This window comes from Mobula birostris, chromosome 7, assembly GCF_030028105.1.
Source record: "Mobula birostris isolate sMobBir1 chromosome 7, sMobBir1.hap1, whole genome shotgun sequence".
NCBI lineage: Eukaryota > Metazoa > Chordata > Chondrichthyes > Myliobatiformes > Myliobatidae > Mobula > Mobula birostris.
This window is the reverse complement of record NC_092376.1, coordinates 36,222,095-36,241,514: the sequence shown is the minus strand read 5'-3', so window position 1 is coordinate 36,241,514 and position 19,420 is coordinate 36,222,095. Positions and strand designations below refer to the sequence as shown.

Genomic DNA, 19,420 nt, shown 5'->3' with positions numbered 1-19,420 from the left:
TTATTGATCCCGGGGGAAATTGGTTTTCGTTTCAGTTGCGCCATAAATAATAAATAGTAATAGAACCTTAAATAGTTAAATAGTAATATGTAAATTATGCCATTAAATTATGAAATAAGTCCAGGACCAGCCTATTGGCTCAGGGTGTCTGACCCTCCAAGGGAGGAGTTATAAAGTTTGATGGCCACAGGTAGGAATGACTTCCTATGACGCTCTGTGCTGCATCTCGGTGGAATGAGTCTCTGGCTGAATGTACTCCTGCCATTGTACTCCAATGCCATATTCAAGTTTCCTCTCGACACCACTGTCATAGATCGAATCAAGGGTGGTGTCAAATCAACTTAAGGGAGGCAGATTGAAAATCTGGCTAGTGGTATCACAAGAACAGCCTCTCACTCAATGTCAGCAAGTCCAAGCAGCTGATTATTGACTTCAGGAGGAAGAAGCCAGAGGTCCATGAACCAGTCCTAATCAGGGGATCAGAGGTGGAGATGGTCAGCTACTTTAAGTTCCTCAGTGGTTTTATTTTGAAGTACCTGTCCTGGGCCCAGCACATAAAGTGCATTTAGAAGGAAAGCATGGAAAATGACATCTAAAAAATTGAGAAACTTCTATTGGTGTGTTATGGAGAGTATATTGACTGGCTGCATCACAGCCAGGTATGAAAGCACCAATGCCCTAAAACAGAAAATCCTACAAAAAGTAGTGGATATGGCCCAGTACAAAGATCTCCCCACCTTCCCACCTTGAGCAAGTCTACATGAAGCTTTGTTGCAGGAAAGCAGCATCCATCATTAAGGACCCCCACCACCCAGGTCATGCTCTCTTCTCGCTACTGTCATCATGAAGAAGGTAAAGGAGCCTTAGGATCCACACTACCAGGTTCAGGAACAGTTGTTACCCCTCAACCTTCAGTTCTTGAACCAAAGGAGATAACTTCACTCAACTACATTTTCCCCATCATTGAAATGTGATCACAGCAATTTATTATTATTATTTTGTTTGTATTTGCACAGTTTGTTGTCATTTGCATACTGGTTGAATGCCAAAGTTGGTATGGTCTTACACTGATTCTATCATGGTTATTATTCTATTATGGATTTATTGAGTATGCCCACAAGAAAATGTATCTCAGGGTTGTATATGGTGACATATATGTACATTGATAATAAATTTACTTTGAACTTTGAATTTTATTGACCTGCATTAGCAGTACAGGTATCCCCCACCATCTGAAACTAGAGCGTTCCTATGAAACAGTTTGTAAGCCGGAATGTCGTAAGTGAAGAAGCAATTACCATTTATTTATATGGGAAAAATTTGTGAGCGTTCGCAGACCCAAAAATAACCTACCAAATCATGCCAAGTAACACATAAAACCTAAAATAACAGTAACATATAGTAAAAGCAGGAATGATATGATAAATACACAGCCTATATAAAGTATAAATACTTTTCTACAATTATTGCTGCACTGTTCTCCGTTGCGAAAATCTCACGCAAGCGCTCTCGGCAGAGACACTCTCTTCAGTAAACTTTAAGCTATGAAGCTGCCAAATAACACACAAAAATACCCAGCCTATATAAAGTAGAAATAATGTACGTACAGTGTAGTATCACTTACTGGAATCGGGAAGACAGCGCCGAGCACACTGATAATAGTGTGTTAGGCTGAGTCGTCGGAGGTTGGGGTGGTGCAGTGGACCCCACCCTCCAGGCTGTGGACCGATACTGATCCGCGAAGCATGCAGGGATGCAGCGGTAGCCGGGACGCACCCAGCACATCTTTAAGAAAAAAGCCGAAATAAACAAGCTAATTAATTAGGTAACACACATAAAAGTTGCTTGAAATTCCAGCATCTGCAGATTTCCTCATGTTTACGTAATTAATTAGGTGCCGCCCAGTGCGTAAATGTTGACCCAGATCAGAGGCGACTTAATCGGCAATCATCTCTGATCTGGGCCGACATTTACATGTCGGGCAGCACCTAATTAATTAGCTTGTTTATTTCGGCTTTTTTCTTAGAGATGTGCTGGGTGCATCCTGGTTACTGCTGCATTCTCCGCGGCAATGTATCGGTCCGCGGCCCGGGGGTTGGGGTGGTGGGACACTGGGGTGTCATCTCATCGTCGTCTGTTTCCATCAGGGCAGGCAGGTCATCTTCTTCTATGTCTGCCTGCCTCAATGTCGAAGGGTGAGGTTTATTGTCCGCTGTGGCTGATGTGGAAGGCTTGAAAAATGACAGTATGCTTGTCTGCTTAGCTTCGTGCATTTTTCTACCATACAGTTCTTTGTTAAGGACTAAGACCGTCTTGCAAATATCCCCTAAGCCTATGTACCCTTTCAAAATTAAAGTCGTACTTTATCATTGCAGCGAAAATCTCATGCAGTTGCTTCACGTTCAGTTCGTTACTGCATTCGGTTTCAATTGTTATCCTTTTTTCTTCCAATTGCATCAGCTCTTCATCTATCAGTTCTTGGCCATGGGATGCCAAAACCTCTTCAACATCATGTTCGTCAACTTCCACAAGCCAAACTCACTTTGTCCTTACTTCGTTCACCACGATCGAAACACTTGATTATCTCTAGTTTTACGCTAAGTGTACACCCTTAAGAGCTAAAAGTTTAGGCTTTTCTGATACCTTAAAACTCACCTTGCTAACGGCTGCTCACAGGCAAGTGTTTAAGCAATGCCGGTTAGAATGCAGTTCTGGGAGAGGAGCTTGGCTGCTCGGGGTGCGTGCTGCCTTTTATTGCGCACTTCTTTTTTCACATGCTGCTTTTTTCGTAACGGTGAAAACACCTTCTGTTAATGTAAACAGGAACTAATGTAGGTCTTTCGTAACAGCGAGGTTTTGTAAAGCGAACGTTTGAAAAGTGGGGGACACCTGTACCTTGATATGAGACATACATCAGAGGTTCAGATCCCTTCCATTTATCATGCAGTTCCCTACATTAAACTCCATAACATTGAAAGCTCTATATTCTTCTGGTTCTAGTTTTTTGCACATCTCCAGCTTTCATCTACCTTTATGACTTGTATTAAGGTGTAAAATCTAGAATTTCCTCCTTGTACCACTGTTCCTGTCTACCTCTGATTTCCCCTTTATACATGTTGCTTAAAATGTAGCTTTTTAATCATCTATTCGCTCATATCTCCTTAGATGAGTTAGTGTCTGAATTTATTTTCTGTTCATTTGTGAATTACTTTGGGGCACTTTATCATGATGGTGCTATATAAATGCATATTGTTATAAATGTAACACCTTAGCTAAAAATTTTACTGCTATGCTGTAGGTATTTCATTTTAGAAATTCTGTAAAAGCAGTCTGTTCTGTCTTCAGCCTGTTTGGGTTTGAGCTGAGATAAGGGGCTTGTTCAAATTCGAAATGTGCTGTCAACTAATCAGGATGGTGGGATTGGGAGAAGGTTCTAGAGAACACTGGTGGAGAGTTTTTTTGTGAGGGACGCTGGTGTGGGTCGAGGCCTTTCTTGGTGGGAGCTGAGAGAAGACAGGTGGGAAGATGGCTGAAGATGTCATCCCTGTTGCACAAGGTACTTTGTGCAGATGAATAGCTTCAAGGAGGATGGACCAAAGTATCTGTGGGAGATCCCATTTGTTTGACATGGATTTCGAGTGCCATTTGGAAGGTGCGGTGTGTACATCGAAAGAATGGCTTCTGGAAGATATGAGCTCCACTGTGCACATGTGACTGTTTAAGTATAATGGGCCCTTTTTGTTTTTTTTCATTCCTTTAATAACTGGTTGCTTAAGTTAACATTCTTAAATATACTTCTTTAGAATTGTATGCAGTGTACAATCTATTATTTGTCGTTGATGGGCAGTAGCTGGGGGCAGTAAATCACACAGCATTCACACAAGCCGGGGTTTGGGATGGCGAAACATCCTAACCTCATGGATTTGACGGGAGCAAAGTCGCATACACTCTAGACGTAAGAAGCCTGAGAAAGGTGGGTTTCTCGCTGCAGAGTCCAGTAGCAGTTGGCAAGGGGCTAACGAGCTGCATTTGCAGAGATGTCCAGTAAAAAGGGGTTTCATAAAGATTATTTATCCTTCATACAAGTTCTGAACGTTTCCATGGGTGAGGTGTCATAGTCTAGAATGTAGTCAATGCTCTGCCTTAATTTAAGAAGGGCTGCAAGGACAACCCAGGAAACTACAGAGATAGGTGCCAGATCCCTTGTTTGTTAAACATATTAATGATTTGGCTGAGATTGCAAGTGGTATGATTTGTAAGTTTGCAGATGACACCAAAATCGGTGGTGTTATGGATAGTGGGGAAGAAAATAGGCAAAGGAATGGCAGATAAAATTTAAATTTGATAAGTGCGAAGTGATGCATTTTGCAAAGTTAAATCAGACCAGGACATAGACAGTGAACGGCAGCATGCTGTGGAGTTTTGTTGAACAAAGAAACTGTGGAGTACAAATACAGAGTTTCCTAAAAATGAACAGAAGGGTACATAGGGTGGTTTAAAAAAAAGCACGTGAATGTCCCAGGATGAGGTGTTCCTTTCTAGTATCCCAGAATGAGGCGATACTTTCTGGAACATCAGAGATATCCTCCTTTTTGCCTTTGCTGCACCATGAATGCTGCCCTCACCTGCATCTTCTCCATTTCGCAGACGTCAGTCTTCACCCCATCTTCCCACTACCTTAACAGGGATGCAGTTCCTCTTGTCCTTACTGCCCACCCCATGAACCTCTGCATCCAGCACAACATTCTCCACGACTTCCATCATCTTCAGCAGAATCCTGCTACCAAACACATCTTCACCTCCACCTCCCCCCTCACTCAACACTTTCCGAAGGGATTGCTCTCTCCATGATTACCTTGTCTGTTTATCTTTTTCCGCCTATCGCCCTCCCTTCAAGTGGAAGAAATGTCACATCACCTTAAGTCAGCCTATTCTCGCTTCTCTCTTACCTCTTCTCACCTGCCTATCACCTCCCCATAGGGGCCCTCCTCCTTCACTCTTTCCCATGATGCATTCTCCTCTCTTATCAGATTCATTCTTCTTCAGCCCTTTACCTTTTCCACCTACTGGCTCCCTGCTAATCATTTCATTACCCTTCCTGCATCCCACCTGGCTTCACCTATCACCTTCTAACTTGTACTCTTTCCACTCCCTTTACCTTCTTATCCTGGCTTCCTTTCCCTTCCTTCCCAGCACTGATGAAAGGTCTTGACCAAAAATTTCTACTGTTTATTCCTTTGCATAGATGTCGCCTGTCGTGCTGGGTCCCTCCAGCACTTTGTGTATATTATTCTGAACTTCCAACATCTGCAGAATCTTTTGTGTACATGATGTTGTTGCTGTGGTCTGGCATTGAGTGCAGAGGTTGCCATGTTACAATTGTACCAGACGCTGAAGACTGCTGTTGGAATATTGTATGCAGTTCTGATTACCAGTTGTAAGAAGGATATGCTTAAACTAGAGCAGGTGCAGAAGAGATTCTCACAGATGTTCGCTGGACTTGATGGCTTGACTTATGAGGACAGATTTCCGGGTCTGTTTTCATTGAAGCAAAAAAGGCTGAAAAGTGATCTTTTAGAGGTTAATGCAGTTATGTAGGCCATATACGGTCCCTATAAAAAGTATTCAAACCCCCCCCACGGATGTTTTCATGTTTTATTGTTTTACGACATTGAATCACAGTTGATTTAATTTGGCTTTCTTGAGTCTGATCAACAGAAAAAGACTTACGTGACAGAGTGAAAACAGATCTTTACAAAATGATCAATGTTAATTACAAATATGAAACACAAAATGATTGATTGCAGAAGTATTCACCTCCCCTTTAACACCACACACCAAATTATCACTGGTGCCGCCAATTGGTTTCAGAAGTCACATAATTAGTTAAATGGAGAAATGTTTTTGGAGACCTGTGTGTAGTCAAGGTGTTTCAATTGACCAGAGTACAAATACACGAGTATCTGGAAGGTCCAACTGCTGGTGAGAAAGTATCCTGGCAAAAACTGCACCATGAAGAGAAAGAACACTCCAAGCAACTCTGCAAAAACGGTTATTGACAAACACAAGTCAGGAGATGGGTACAAGAAAATTTACAAGTCACTGAATATCCCTTGGAGTACAGTTAAGTCAGTCATCAAGAAGTGGAAAAATATGGCACAGATGTAAAACTGCCTAGAGCAAGCTATCCTCAAAAACTGAGGGACCGTACAAGAAGGGGACTAGTGAGGGAGGCCACCAAGAGACCTATGACAACTCTGGAGGGAGTTACAAGCTTCACTGGCTGAGATGGGAAAGACTGCTCTTACAACAACTGTTCCCCAGGTGCTTTACCAGCAACTGTTGGGGAAAAAAAAACTCACATGAAATCTCAGCTAAAGTTTGCTGGAAGAAATGTGGAAGACTCTGAAGTCAGCTGGAAGAAGGTTCTATGGTCTGATGAAACCAAAATTGAGTTTTTTGGTCATCAGACTAAACGCTATGTTTGGGGTAAGCCAAACATCGCACATAATCAAAAACACATGATCCCTACTGTGAACCATTGATGGCTACATCTTGCTGTGAGGATGCTTCACTGCAGCAGGCCCTGGAAGGCTTGTGAAGGTAGAGGGTAAAATGAATGTAGCAAAATATAGGGAAATCCTGGAGAAAAACTGATGCAGTCTGTAAGAGAACTACGACTTGGGAGAAGATTTGTTTTCCAGCAAGACAATGACCCCAAGCATAAAGCCAAAGCTACACAGAAATGGCTTTAAAACAGCAAAGTTAATGTCCTGGAGTGGCCAGGTCAAAGTTCAGACCTCAATCTAAATGAGAATTTGTGGTTGGATTTGAAAAGGGCTCTTCACTCATGATTCCTGCTATCTGACAGAGCTTGAGCAGTTCTGTAAAGAAGAATGGGGAAAAATTGCAGTGTCCAGATGTGTAAAGCTGATAGAGACCTTTCCATATAGACTCAAGGCTGTAATTGCTGCCAAAGCTGCATCTACTAAATATTGACATGAAGGGTTGAATATATATGCAATCAATTATTTTGTGTTTTATATTTGTAATTAATTTAGATCACTTTGTAGAGATCTGTTTTCACTTTGACACAAAAGAGTCTTTTTCTGTTGATCAGTGTCAAAAAGCCAAATTAAATCTGCTGTGATTCAATGTTATAAAACAATAAAACATGAAAGCTTCCCGGGGGGGCACAGGGAGTAAATAGTTTTTATAGGTGCTGTATAAGGTAGATTGTCACAGGGAAGGGGAGTCTAATATGATTATGAAGACACGTAGTCCTCTTTTATTGTCATTTAGTAACGCATGGCATTAAGAAATGATACATTATTTCCTCCGGTGTGATATCACAAAACACTGGACAAACCAAGACTGAAAAAACTGACAAAACCACATAATTATAACATATAGTTACAAACAGTGTAACACTACTATAACTTGATGAAGAAGTCCGTGAGCACAGTAAAGTTCAAAGTTTCTCAAATGTCCCACATCTCACGCAGACGGGAGAAGGAAGAAAAACTCTCCCTGCCATGCCGACCACAATCCAACTCTGAGTCATCCAAAAACTTCGAGCTCTGATCAGCTCTCCGACACTGAGTACTGAGCGTCATCTCTCCGAACAATTCAACCTCCTTCTCGGTCGCCAAAAGCAGGCAAGACCGGGGATTTTGAGGCTACCCTCCGAAAGATTCCCAACCACACAGTTACGACAGCGGCGAACGGGCGTTTCAGAAATTTCTCCAGATATTCCTCTGTGCTTTCACGTCCGTTCTCTATCAGAATTGTCCACGGCTCCTATTTAACAGATACGATATCATTTTTCACCGGAGGGCTGCGCACGCGCAGGCGCGCCGCCATCTTCTCCTCCTGCCTCCTTGAACTCCTAATACTAGAGGACACAGGATTAACTTGAAAAGGGAAAGATTTAAAACAGATCTGAGGGGCACTTTTTCAAACAGAGTGTGCTGGGTATACAGAGTGGTTCATGAAGCTACAATTATAACATTTAAAAAACATTTGGACATATAGAGGGATATCGCCAAACACAGTCAAATGGGATTAGTTTAGATAGGCATCTTGGTTGGTGTGGATGTGTTGGACGGAAGAGCCTGTGTCTATGCTATAATAATCTATGTGTGACAAAGTAGAAAATGTAACAGCTAAATTTCTTTGTCTCATTGTGCTTGTAATCACATTGGGTAAAGTTGTTGTATTATAATATTGTTGTACATAACCTCAAGCATAACAGAACATTTGCTTATTAATCCCAATTCTGTGAGGAAATATCATTTGTCAGTGTTAATCCATATCAGTAATATTAAATTCCTTGTTTCCATGCATGCAAACAGAGCTGTAAGTGATTCACTACTGATTAGCCAGCTACTGTCCGATGGAAGAGAGTGCTGAATCCACCTGAAGGTTCTGTTGCTAGTGGGCAGGAGCACTTCCCATATATTTAAATGGAGAGGAATTGTGCAAGGGATTTCGGAGTATTTGTTAATCTAGATCTTATCTTCAGAATTTATGAACGTTTTAGGGTGCATGAGTTTCAGTATGATTTTAAAATGTCATTAAATACACATGTTATTGATGTCACTACAAGTGCTTATGTGTTTGAAACAAACTCGTCAGTTTAGCTTGGTTTGTTTTGTGCGTGTGGAATTAGAATTTAAAGAAGTTTATGTCAATAAGTGTGAACATATTTAGTGTGTAAATTGTACAATATACGAGGTGTACATGTAACATTGATTAAATGAACAATGCATGTTATAATCATTTCATTCAGTTAGCTAGCAAAGATTACACATAAACTATCTAATATTTTCTTCCACAGTGCTTTACATATGTTTTACATCTATTTTTGCTGGAATCCTTTTAGGGTTTAACTAGACCTGCATCAAGACCTGAAAAATTGACTACTACTTTGCCTCCACAGAAGTTGCTTGACCTACTGATTTTTTTTCTCAAACGATTTATTATTGTCATCCAAAATAATAATAATTGATCATTAAATAAAACATTAATTGTGGGAGTTAATTATGATTCACTAAAAGTTTCATTAAAAATATATTTTTAAATAGGTGAATTCTTGCTGTTCTTTTCTGATCTGGAACTAAGAATTTACAAGCATGAGATGAATAGGATTGTGGTGATACTGAGTTTCCTGTTCTGGAATTCTAAACTAAATCAAGATCTTAAGTCTTATCTATTGTAAGTTACCTTCTAGCACTGTCACTTTAGGAAAGTTAAGCAGTATTAACCAATAATTGAAATAGTAGTTTACTTGACTACTTTAGTCTCTTTTTTGAAGGGCCTAGATCAAGTGATGGGTCCATTTCCCGGCAAAACAGATTAAGACACAAATGCATTTCTTACAAACTAAAAGCTTATCACTAAATTGCTAATGAATAAGTTGTCCATTGCAGAATGAGATCCTTTCTGGTCTGAGAATAAGGTGTAAAGTTTTGGGTTTCTATATGTACCGATTATGGCTTTCAGTTTTTCTTGTTTTAATGAAAACTTTTATGCTAATAAAGTATAAGCTGCTATTGCTCCTGCTCACTTTACTTTTTTTCACAACTATATACAAAATTTTAAAAAAATTACAACAGCTATGAGTATTTGTGTTCTGAAACTAATTGTCTATGGAGATGGTTAGTAAATATAGAGCTCTGATAATGTTTATAAAGCAATTATACTTGTTTCATTAAAGGCTGTTCAAGGGCGAGGAAGTGGATCCCAAGAAAGAGATCTGCGTGTTGATCTGGGTTTTCGAGGAATGCCAATGACTGAGGAACAGCGCCGGCAGTTTAGTCCAGGGCCACGCACCACTATGTTTCGCATCCCTGAATTTAAATGGTCTATGATGCATCAACGCCTATTGACGGATCTGCTCTTTGCATTGGAAACAGATGTACATGTTTGGCGGAGGTGATAAAACAGTTTTTTGTGTGTATAAAGCAAAAAATGTAACATAACATAGAAATGAATGAAAAATTATTATATTTCCTTTTGCCATTCCTAATGTGCTGCAAAACAGCACAATTTTTGAAGTATACTGTCATCTAAGTAACATGCAGACAATTTGATCACAATAAAAGCACATAGACTGTGTGTCATAAGTGTTGTGGTGTTGGTTTTCATTAGAAGAACTTGTAGATTTTCAAGAATGATACTATAGAATTGTTTGCATTTACGTATCGGTTGAAATGTGGTAAATCAATGCCATAACCCATACTATAATATAAAGCAATTATAAGAAAATAATGTATTTCAAAACCTCCAGCTTGTCTGGTGCTCCATCCATCATCTAAACCAGGGGTAGGCAACCTTAAGCATAAATGATTTTCCAGCAAGCGTTATTCATTAATTTGAGGCAAAACATAACTGATGTATTTAAATGGATAATTCCCATATTTCAAGTTTTTTATGGCATTTATCTGGCCTACCGTCCGCTCATTAATATGCGATCCGGCCCACGGAGGCAAAAAGGTTGCCAATCCCTGATCTAAACCATTCATTCCCTTCAACTCCAGAGCACCTGCAAAGATCAACTGCATACATGGACAAAGAAATGGCAGATGGAGTTTAAACCAGTTAGGTCTAAGATGTTGTACTTGGGAGATCAAATGGAAAAGGTTAATATAATGTTTATGGCCTCAAGAGTGTTGATGTACAGAATGAACTTGGGGTCCAAGATCATAACACGCTGAAAGTGACTATACAAGTTGATAAGATGGTAAAGGATTTGTATGGGATGCTTGCCTTTATTAGCTGGGGCATTGACTTCAAGTATCAGTAAGTTATTCAGATTCAGTACTGAAGATCTATGCTGATCAACTTGCTGGAGTGCTAACTGATATCTTTAATGTCTTGCTTCGTCATTCTGAGGTACCCATGTACTTCAAGCAGTCTTCAATTATACTGGTGCCCAAGAAGAATGTGGTAAACTGCCTTTTTGACTTACATGCAGTTGCACTTGCATCAGGAAGTATTAAACTTTATGTCATGAATCCCCTACCATTAACTGAGGAGCCTGTGGACCCCAACTTGGGAACCCCTGACTAGCATCTATTATGATGGAAGTACTTTGAGAGGTTGGTGATGAAACATATCAACTCTTCCCTGAGGAGCAACTTGGATCTGTTCCAGTTTGATACTGTCACCACAGGTCAACAACAGATTCTATTTCATTGGCACTTCACTCAACCATGGAACATCTGGACAGTGAAGATGCATACATCAAGATATTCTTCATTGATTACAACTCTGCACTCAGTACTATCATCCCCTCCAAACTAGTCTATAAGATCCAAGACATAGGCTTCAATACCTCCTTGTACAACTGGATCTTCAATTTCCTTACTCACAGACCCCAGTCAGTTTGGATTAGCAACAACATCTCTTCCACAATTACCATCAGCACAGATGCCCAATGAGGCTGTGTGCTTAACTCCCTGCACTACTAGCTTTATACTTATGACTGTGGCACTAAGCATAGCTCATTGCCATATTTACAAGGTACAGTGTCACAGGAAAATGGCATCCATCGTCAAGGAATCCCCACCATCAAAACCATTCTGTCTTCTTGCTGCTGCCATCAGGAAGGAGATATAGGAGCTTCAGGACCCATACCACCAGGTTCAGGAAGAGTTATTATCCCTCACCATTAGGCTCTTGAGCCAGAACTCTTCATCTCATGTTCTCGATATTTATTGCTTACTTATTTATTATTATCTTGTTTCTTTGGTATTCGCACATTGGTTGTTTGTCCATCTTGTGTGCCATTTTTCATTGATTCTGTGATGTTTCTATGTGTTTACGGTGAATGCCTCCAAGAAAATAAATTTCAGAATTGTATAAGGTGACAGATACAGTACTATGCAAAAGTCTTATGCACTTATATATAGCTATGGTGTCTAAGACTTTTGCACAATATTGTATTTGTCAACGTGGAGTGGAAAGTGAGTTTGTAAATCTGGTGGGAGCAAAGGATGTTGGGAATGACAAGGCTGGAGCATTGTGGGAGTGCTGTGGGACAGGTGGCAGAGAAGGAGTGCCTGGGGCAGGTGGTGGCATGGGTGCAGAGACACCCAGCCCTGAGACAACAGGCAATATTATTTGATTCCAAACAATGAGTTTATTGATCATCACAGAATGTCTCTCTGGTACTTCCTACTCCCTTCCTCTCCCTTCCCCTTTTCCCAATCATGACTCCCCACTCCTGATTCCCCACTCCCTGCCCCCTTCCCACTGTCAGTCCACAATAGAGACCTATATCAGAATCAGGTTTTACATCACTCACATATGTCATGAAATTTGTTTTTTTGTAGCAGCAGCTGCAGTAGTGCAATGCAATACATAAAATTACTGCAGTACTGTGCAAAAGTCTTGGACAGCGTAGGTATATATATGTGCCTAAGACTTCTACACAGTAATGTGTGTACCTTGATAATTAATTTACTTTGAACTTTGAGATTCATTTTTTTTTATCACATATACATTGAAACATACAATGAAATACATTGCTTGCATTAACAATCAACGCAACTCTGGAATATTCAGGGAGGCAGCCCACAGGTGCGACCACACACTCTAGTGCCAACAGTATTCTCACCAAGGTCAGTAGAATGACACAAGCATCTTTATAAAATTCTGGGTAATTACTTTTGGAGTATTGCATTCAGTTCATGTTGCCCCATTATTGGTAGGATGTTGAGGCTTTGAAGAAGATGCAGAAAACATTAATCAGGGTGCTGCTTGGATTAGAGGGCACATACAGTAAGGGGAGGTTGGACAAACTTGGGGGGGGGGGTTTATCTGGAATGGCAGAGGCTGGGAGAGACATCTGATAGAAATATTTAAGTTTATGCAGGGCATAGATTGAGTAGACACCCAGTTTCTTTTTCCCAGGGTCAAAATCTCTAATACTACAGGGCATGTATTTCAGGTGAGAGGAAGTATGTAAAGCAAGTTTTTTTTTTTACATGCAGAGTGGCGAGTGCTTGGAATGGACTGCCAGGGTTGGTAGTGGAGGTAAATAAATTAGAGGTGTTTAAGAGGCTCTTAGATTGACACTTTAATATGTAAAAAAGAGGAGGGAAATGGTCTTGTGTAGGCAGAAGGGACTAATTTAGTAGCTTTTAATTATTAGCGATTAGTTTGGTACAACCTTCTTAGCTGAAAGGCGTTCCTGTGCCGTACTCTTTTATGTTTTTCCAGATCGAGGGGTCACAGTCTGAGGATAAAGGGGAAGCCTTTTAGGACCGAGATTTGGAAAAACTTCTTCACACAGAGAGTGGTGAATCTGTGGAATTCTCTGCCACAGGAAACAGTTGAGGCCAGTTCATTGGCTATATTTAAGAGGGGGTTAGATATGGCCCTTGTGGCTAAAGGGATCAGGGGGTATGGAGAGAAGGCAGGTACAGGGTTCTGAGTTGGATGATCAGCCATGATCATACTGAATGGCCGTGCAGGCTCGAAGGGTCGAATGGCCTACTCCTGCACTTATTTTCTATGTTTCTATGTTCTAGTAAATTATTTAGGCTCCTTCATACCACATACTTGTTTATGTTGCACACCTTTCTGGCATGGAAATATACTATCTTTCCTTCAGTTTTGTTTGATCTTCATCCTGATATTTCCTCCTTGACATCACTATAAGAGACTATCACCAGAAGGACCACCACCACAGTTCAAGAATGTCGTTCATCACCAGCTTTGCTAGAGTAATTAATAATGGACTCTCATCACTCGCCTTGAGAGCAGTGCCCCGAGTCCAAAACAATAATGAATGAGAATAGTAGCTTTCCAATTGCCTTGCCTTCTGGAATTTTCTTTTTTGTTTATGGGATGAGGACTTAGCAAGTGTGGCTAGCATTTGTTACCCCCTAACATGAATAGTTTGCCATGTAGGCATTTCGAAGTATTTTTAAGAGTCATACATGTTAATGGGTCTGGAGGCACATAGGTTATGTGGCAATTTACATTCCCTCAAATGTCATTGAAACTAATGGACTTTGATATCATGCAGTATTTTAATGATCACTTGCACAATATTTTGCTTTTTATACCAAAATTATGGGTAGTTAAATTGTTGTGATGAGATTTGAACTTGCTTCTAGGGATTTACCGTCAAGGCCTCTGTATACCATTGCCTTGTATCTAATACCTTGCTGCTTTTTACCTGAAAACCGTGGGATTCCAGAAATATGGATCTTTTATTTTGTTCAGTGCTGTGACTAGGAGGAGGTATTATTTGGGCATGTACAATTCACATCATTTCCTAAATTTAGTGTGGATTAGTCTCTTGCACTGGAAGTCATTGCGAACTGTATTTAAGCTGTTCTTATTATCCAGGTTAAGCAAGGTCAGGAATTGTATTATATTGCTTGCTCAATTCAGATCAAATTACAGAAGTTGTGCAAATATTGTGCACTCTTACGTCTTACTTACTTGCATTCAGTACTTTGTTGCATTGATTGACAATTATACAATGGGTATTCGTGTTTAAAAAAAGTCTAAAGACCAGTGCAGCTATTTTCTGAAGTTGGGTGATAAACCTATCTTGGAAAGTGAAATCTTTTCTTGGACTTCTGTATGTGTTGGTGTGGAAATTCTCCAAAAGATTCTTGTTCAGTTATATTGTACAGAGTTTCTGTTTCCGGATGTGAAATATAAAATTACTCATTGAAACAGTATTATTTAGCTGAAACTTAACATGTTTGGTTCTGTGTAGCAACTGTCAAGAATTATGGGATTACCATGCATGCTCACTGTTATTGCTGGAGTTCTCTGTGAAGTTAGCACACATCACTAGTTATTTTCCTACTGTATGTACATCGGAAATACTACAATTAAAATATTATCCATAGCCAAAAAATCTGAAAATGAAAGTGTTTTGGAGGAAGGTGGGGCATCATGATGAGGTGATCCATACCTGCAGGTTGATAAACACCTTACACTTGACAATTACTTTCTAAAATTAACCTCTATTCTGCAAATTTCTCTACAACATTTCTCAACCTTATGTAAACACATTTGTAAAATTTATTACCTTCATCAAGCTCCTTCCTCTTTTTCTCTTTAGTGTTTGTTTTTGTCTGTTTGCATTTTATACTTTAAATGCTTGACAGATTTATTGCTATCATTAAACATAATAGAAAGTAATCATAATGGTAGTAAAGTTAACTTAAGAATGATACTGACAAAGATGGGACAGAACAAGTAGATGAACTCTTATCGATAGCTTCCAGATCCTTTTTTAAACATTACAAAACTGCATTTGGGACCATTGGCTAAAATACAGCTATCTGAATTTATACATGATTGTCAAAGATAAATTTTCTTTATTGATTTCAGTTACTTGTTAAATCTAATCAATGTCAGTGCTTTTGTGTGATTTTGCAACTTTATTTGAACAACAGGGAGGTAGTAACTTAATAACTTATGTTGTTACAGTCATACTTCAAAGTCGGTGATGGATTTTGTGAATAGCAATGAGAATATTATTTTTGTCCACAATACAATTCACCTCATTTCCCAGATGGTGGACAACATCATCATTGCTTGTGGTGGAATTTTGCCTTTGTTATCAGCAGCCACATCCCCCACGGTAAGTACTAAGCATAATGTTGTCAGTGTCGTTTACCAGAAATGAAATCAGTTATCTTTTTGAAATACTGCAACTTGGTGAAATATTTAACCATATTATATTGTATTGTAATACAATAGTTTATTGTATTAAACTAAAGTGATTAAAGTCAAATATTTATGTCATATTTTAAGCATTAGGCTGGCCTATAATTTAATCATAGTGTTTTAGGGTTTAATGTGCAGAGATGTACATGTGATAAGAAGATGCAAATATATATATGGTGAACTGCTTGCAGATTCAGTCCAGGTTGCCATTCCAGCATAAGTATAAAATGAGCAGACGTAAATTAGAGCTATCCAAGTTCATAATTCAGCCTCAGGTTTTTAAATTAAAACTTAAAAAACAAAGGGATATTTTTCAGTTTTTGGCAGCATGGCAGAAATGTGTGAGTTTAGATCATGGCCACAAATGAGAAGTGGCACCCATTTAATTCTGAGGAGATTTAATTTTTAAAATTATTAATTTTAAGAGATTAAAAAATTGGTAAATATGCATTATACCTTACACTGGTCAAGTTTTGTGTTAAGAACAAAGCTGCCAGGGAATGATGTGAGTGAATTTTGGCAATGCAGAAGAAAAAGGATAGTGGGTGAAAGGAACCCTCATTCTTCCTCTCCTTTTCAGATATTAAATGTTTGAATTGGTTTTGCTGCCATGTTGGATTTGGTTGAATAGAGTGAAAGGTTTATGAAAGAAAGAAGGGTTGTTCTCTTTTAGGAAAGAGCCATGGAAATAGATTTCCAAGGCAGAGAGGTTTCTATAATTAGTTCGGAGCATCTCAAGAGGAGCTGACTTACTGATGTAGTAATCTGGCCAGGATATTGTGGGACCAAATAAGGGTAGATGATAGTTTTGCCACTATATATCATCTTCCAGTCTGGAAAGTTCATTTTTCATCACTACACTATGCTTCCACCACTGAAAGAATGAATAATATCTTTATTTGTCACATGTACGGTACATTGAAACATTGAAATGTACAGTGACCAATGACCAACGCAGTCTGAATATATGCTGGGGCCATTAGTGTCACCATGCTTCTGAGATCAGCATAGCATGACCAAAACTTACTAACCCTAACACACATACCTTTGTAATGTGGGAAGAAACAGGAGCACCCAGAGGAAACCTTCATGGGGTGAGCATACAGACTCTTTACAGATAGTAATGAGAATTGAACCCCAATCTTACAACTGGTGCTGCAGAGTGTTAGGCTAACTGCTATGCTACTATGCTGCCCATCTTCCTGCCCATTTTCCTATTTGTGCTGCTACTGCTTTTCAATACCTTACTACTGTTCCGATAGGATAATTTTGTTGAACAACCATTTGTGTGGGACTATATTAAAAGCCTCTGAGCATCAATGAAGATGATGGCAACACTATTCCCTTCATCAGTTTTTTCATTTATTCTATCAACAAATTAAATCAGTTCAGTCAAATATGATTTCTTGTTAAGAAATCTATTCTAGCTGCTTTTCATCAGATCAAACTTTTCAAAGAGCCTATTAATCTTATTTTGCTGACTACTGTTTTTATCTTGTATAATAAATCCCAGCCTGAGACTTGTTTTATGCAGGAATGTAGAACCTGGTATTTTCTGGCTCTTGTAGGTAGGAGTATAGAAGAATACGGCCAATCCTTATACAATCTTTATTCGCATCCTCAGATACAACCCATCAGAACCCATGATAGTTAATTGCTCTGGTATCTTTTCTTTATCAAGACTCACATCATTCATAATGTCTGTTACATTGCCTTCTGAGATTTCACAATCTCTCTCTTAATAGAGAAAGGTTCAAGTGTTCATTTGTAATTCCAGCTATGCTTTCTGCCTCAATGTCTAAATACTCATCTTTGTCTCTAATTAGCCACTACCCTCTTACTGTTTACATACCTTTGGCAAGATTTGGACTTTAATGTTAACTGTTTTTCATACACTCAAATTTTATTTTCTGTATCATTTCCTCTTAGGTTATTGTAGTCAGATTGCCTCTTTTGGAGTTTGTTACCTGACTTATGTCAAGCATCTTTTTCTTGAATGTGTTTTCCAACTCTTTTGTCATTTGAGGAGCTCTGACCTTTGGTTCACTTCATTGACAATTATGTAGTCCTTATTAGAAACATCACTCTTTAAAAGTCACACATGGTTCCATTATCTATTTTACCATTGGTATCTAATTGTTAAGTTCTGAAAGGTTTGAGCTGATGAAAACAGTGGAACAGACTTCTTAAAAGAAAATATCACATTTGACTGAACTGAATTAAATTTTTGATGGGATAATTAAGAAGGCTGATGAATAGAACATTATAGGTGTCATCATGGATATTCACAAGGCTATTGATAAAGTCCCACACATATGGCTGCTCAACATAAATAAATCCTATTTAATTGACAGGAAATGGTTCAAAGATAGAAAGCAGAGTGTGGTGTAAAATGTTGACTTTCCAGATAGCAGAATGGTAGTGGTGTAACAAACATCTACTTTAATATGAATATTTGGTTCCACTTTTTACTGGCCTAATTATTTATTATCCCATTAAAGTTAGTCCTCCTCTACTTTAGAAATTATTTAGATTTATGCATCCCATTTCTATTATTATCTAAACTTTCAGATCCAATGGTCACTGCAGGATTTTCACTGACTCTGTCCAGCTGATCCTCCCCACTCCCAGAAGCAGATCTATCAGTGTCTCCTTACTCATTGGCCGAGTAATATACAGAAAAATGTAACTCTCTTGAACTCATTTCAGAAATGTATCAGAAATGATCAGAGATTTCACCCTTTGCTCTTCACCTTGGCATTATTTCTGTCAATATTAAGGTAATTGACATTTCTCAATGTCACCAACCTGTAGTTCTTGCATATTTCTGTAATGTTGCTTCAAATTGCTTCTCTTATCAATGAACCCTTGAACCCCTTTAAGAAACATTTATTAACTTGTTAACCTGATTGATCTATTCTGACTTTTATATATCTTATAGTCATAGAGTAATTTCATGGCTGCACACTAATCATTTGTGTATCATGTGAATTTCTGTCTCTTTGACGAGGAAGCAACTGTGTAGATTCCCAAAAACCCACATATGAGCTTCCATTTGATCCAGTAAAACTGCTGCTCTTCCAACTGCTTGTACATGAGATGCTCTCAGCAAGATGCCTATTTTATATGAAGTCACGACTGTTTTTACTGAGAGCATCTTCCCCTGCCATCATCAAAAATGGTGATGGCAAAGAAAAACGTATTTGACATCAAAATGCAAAAAATAAACAGTAAAACAAAACTACTTAAGTAACAGTAGATTGTATGTACTTACCTGAGTTTTGAGGTAAAATTGAACATGCATCAATTTCTATTTAATGTAAATTGTGTTTCATTGCATCTATTGGAAGCTCAGAGAAAAAAAGGCACACTTTAATTTTCAAAGTGATCAGGCATTTTTTAAAGGGTGATGTGCAGAATGAGGAGGGATCACATTGACTAGGTTTGTATTTACTACCATTTAGAAATATATAAGCCCATAAGACTGGGAGCAGAATTAGGCCATTCAGCCCATTGAGTCTGTTCCACCATTACATCATGGCTGCTCCTGGATCCCACTCAACCCCATGCACCATATCCTTTGATGCACTGACTGATCTGATGGGAAACGATCAACTTCTGCCTTAAAAATACTATTGGACTTGGCCTCCACTGTAGTCTATACCAGAGCATTCCGCAATTCACTAGTCTTTGGCTAAAAAAATTTCTCCTTACC

General features: G+C 39.0%; 1 protein-coding gene across 9 annotated transcripts in view; it reads left to right on the top strand.

Moving 5' to 3' along the window:
• nbeaa (neurobeachin a) overlaps positions 1-19,420 on the top strand; it is a 908,137-nt gene that overhangs the window by 356,511 nt on the left and 532,206 nt on the right. For all 9 annotated transcript variants that reach the window (XM_072262897.1, XM_072262901.1, XM_072262905.1 and 6 more), the window contains 2 exons: positions 9,719-9,936; positions 15,466-15,619. In XM_072262897.1, coding sequence (XP_072118998.1) covers positions 9,719-9,936; positions 15,466-15,619 — 372 coding nt within the window. The remainder of the gene's footprint in view (positions 1-9,718; positions 9,937-15,465; positions 15,620-19,420) is intronic.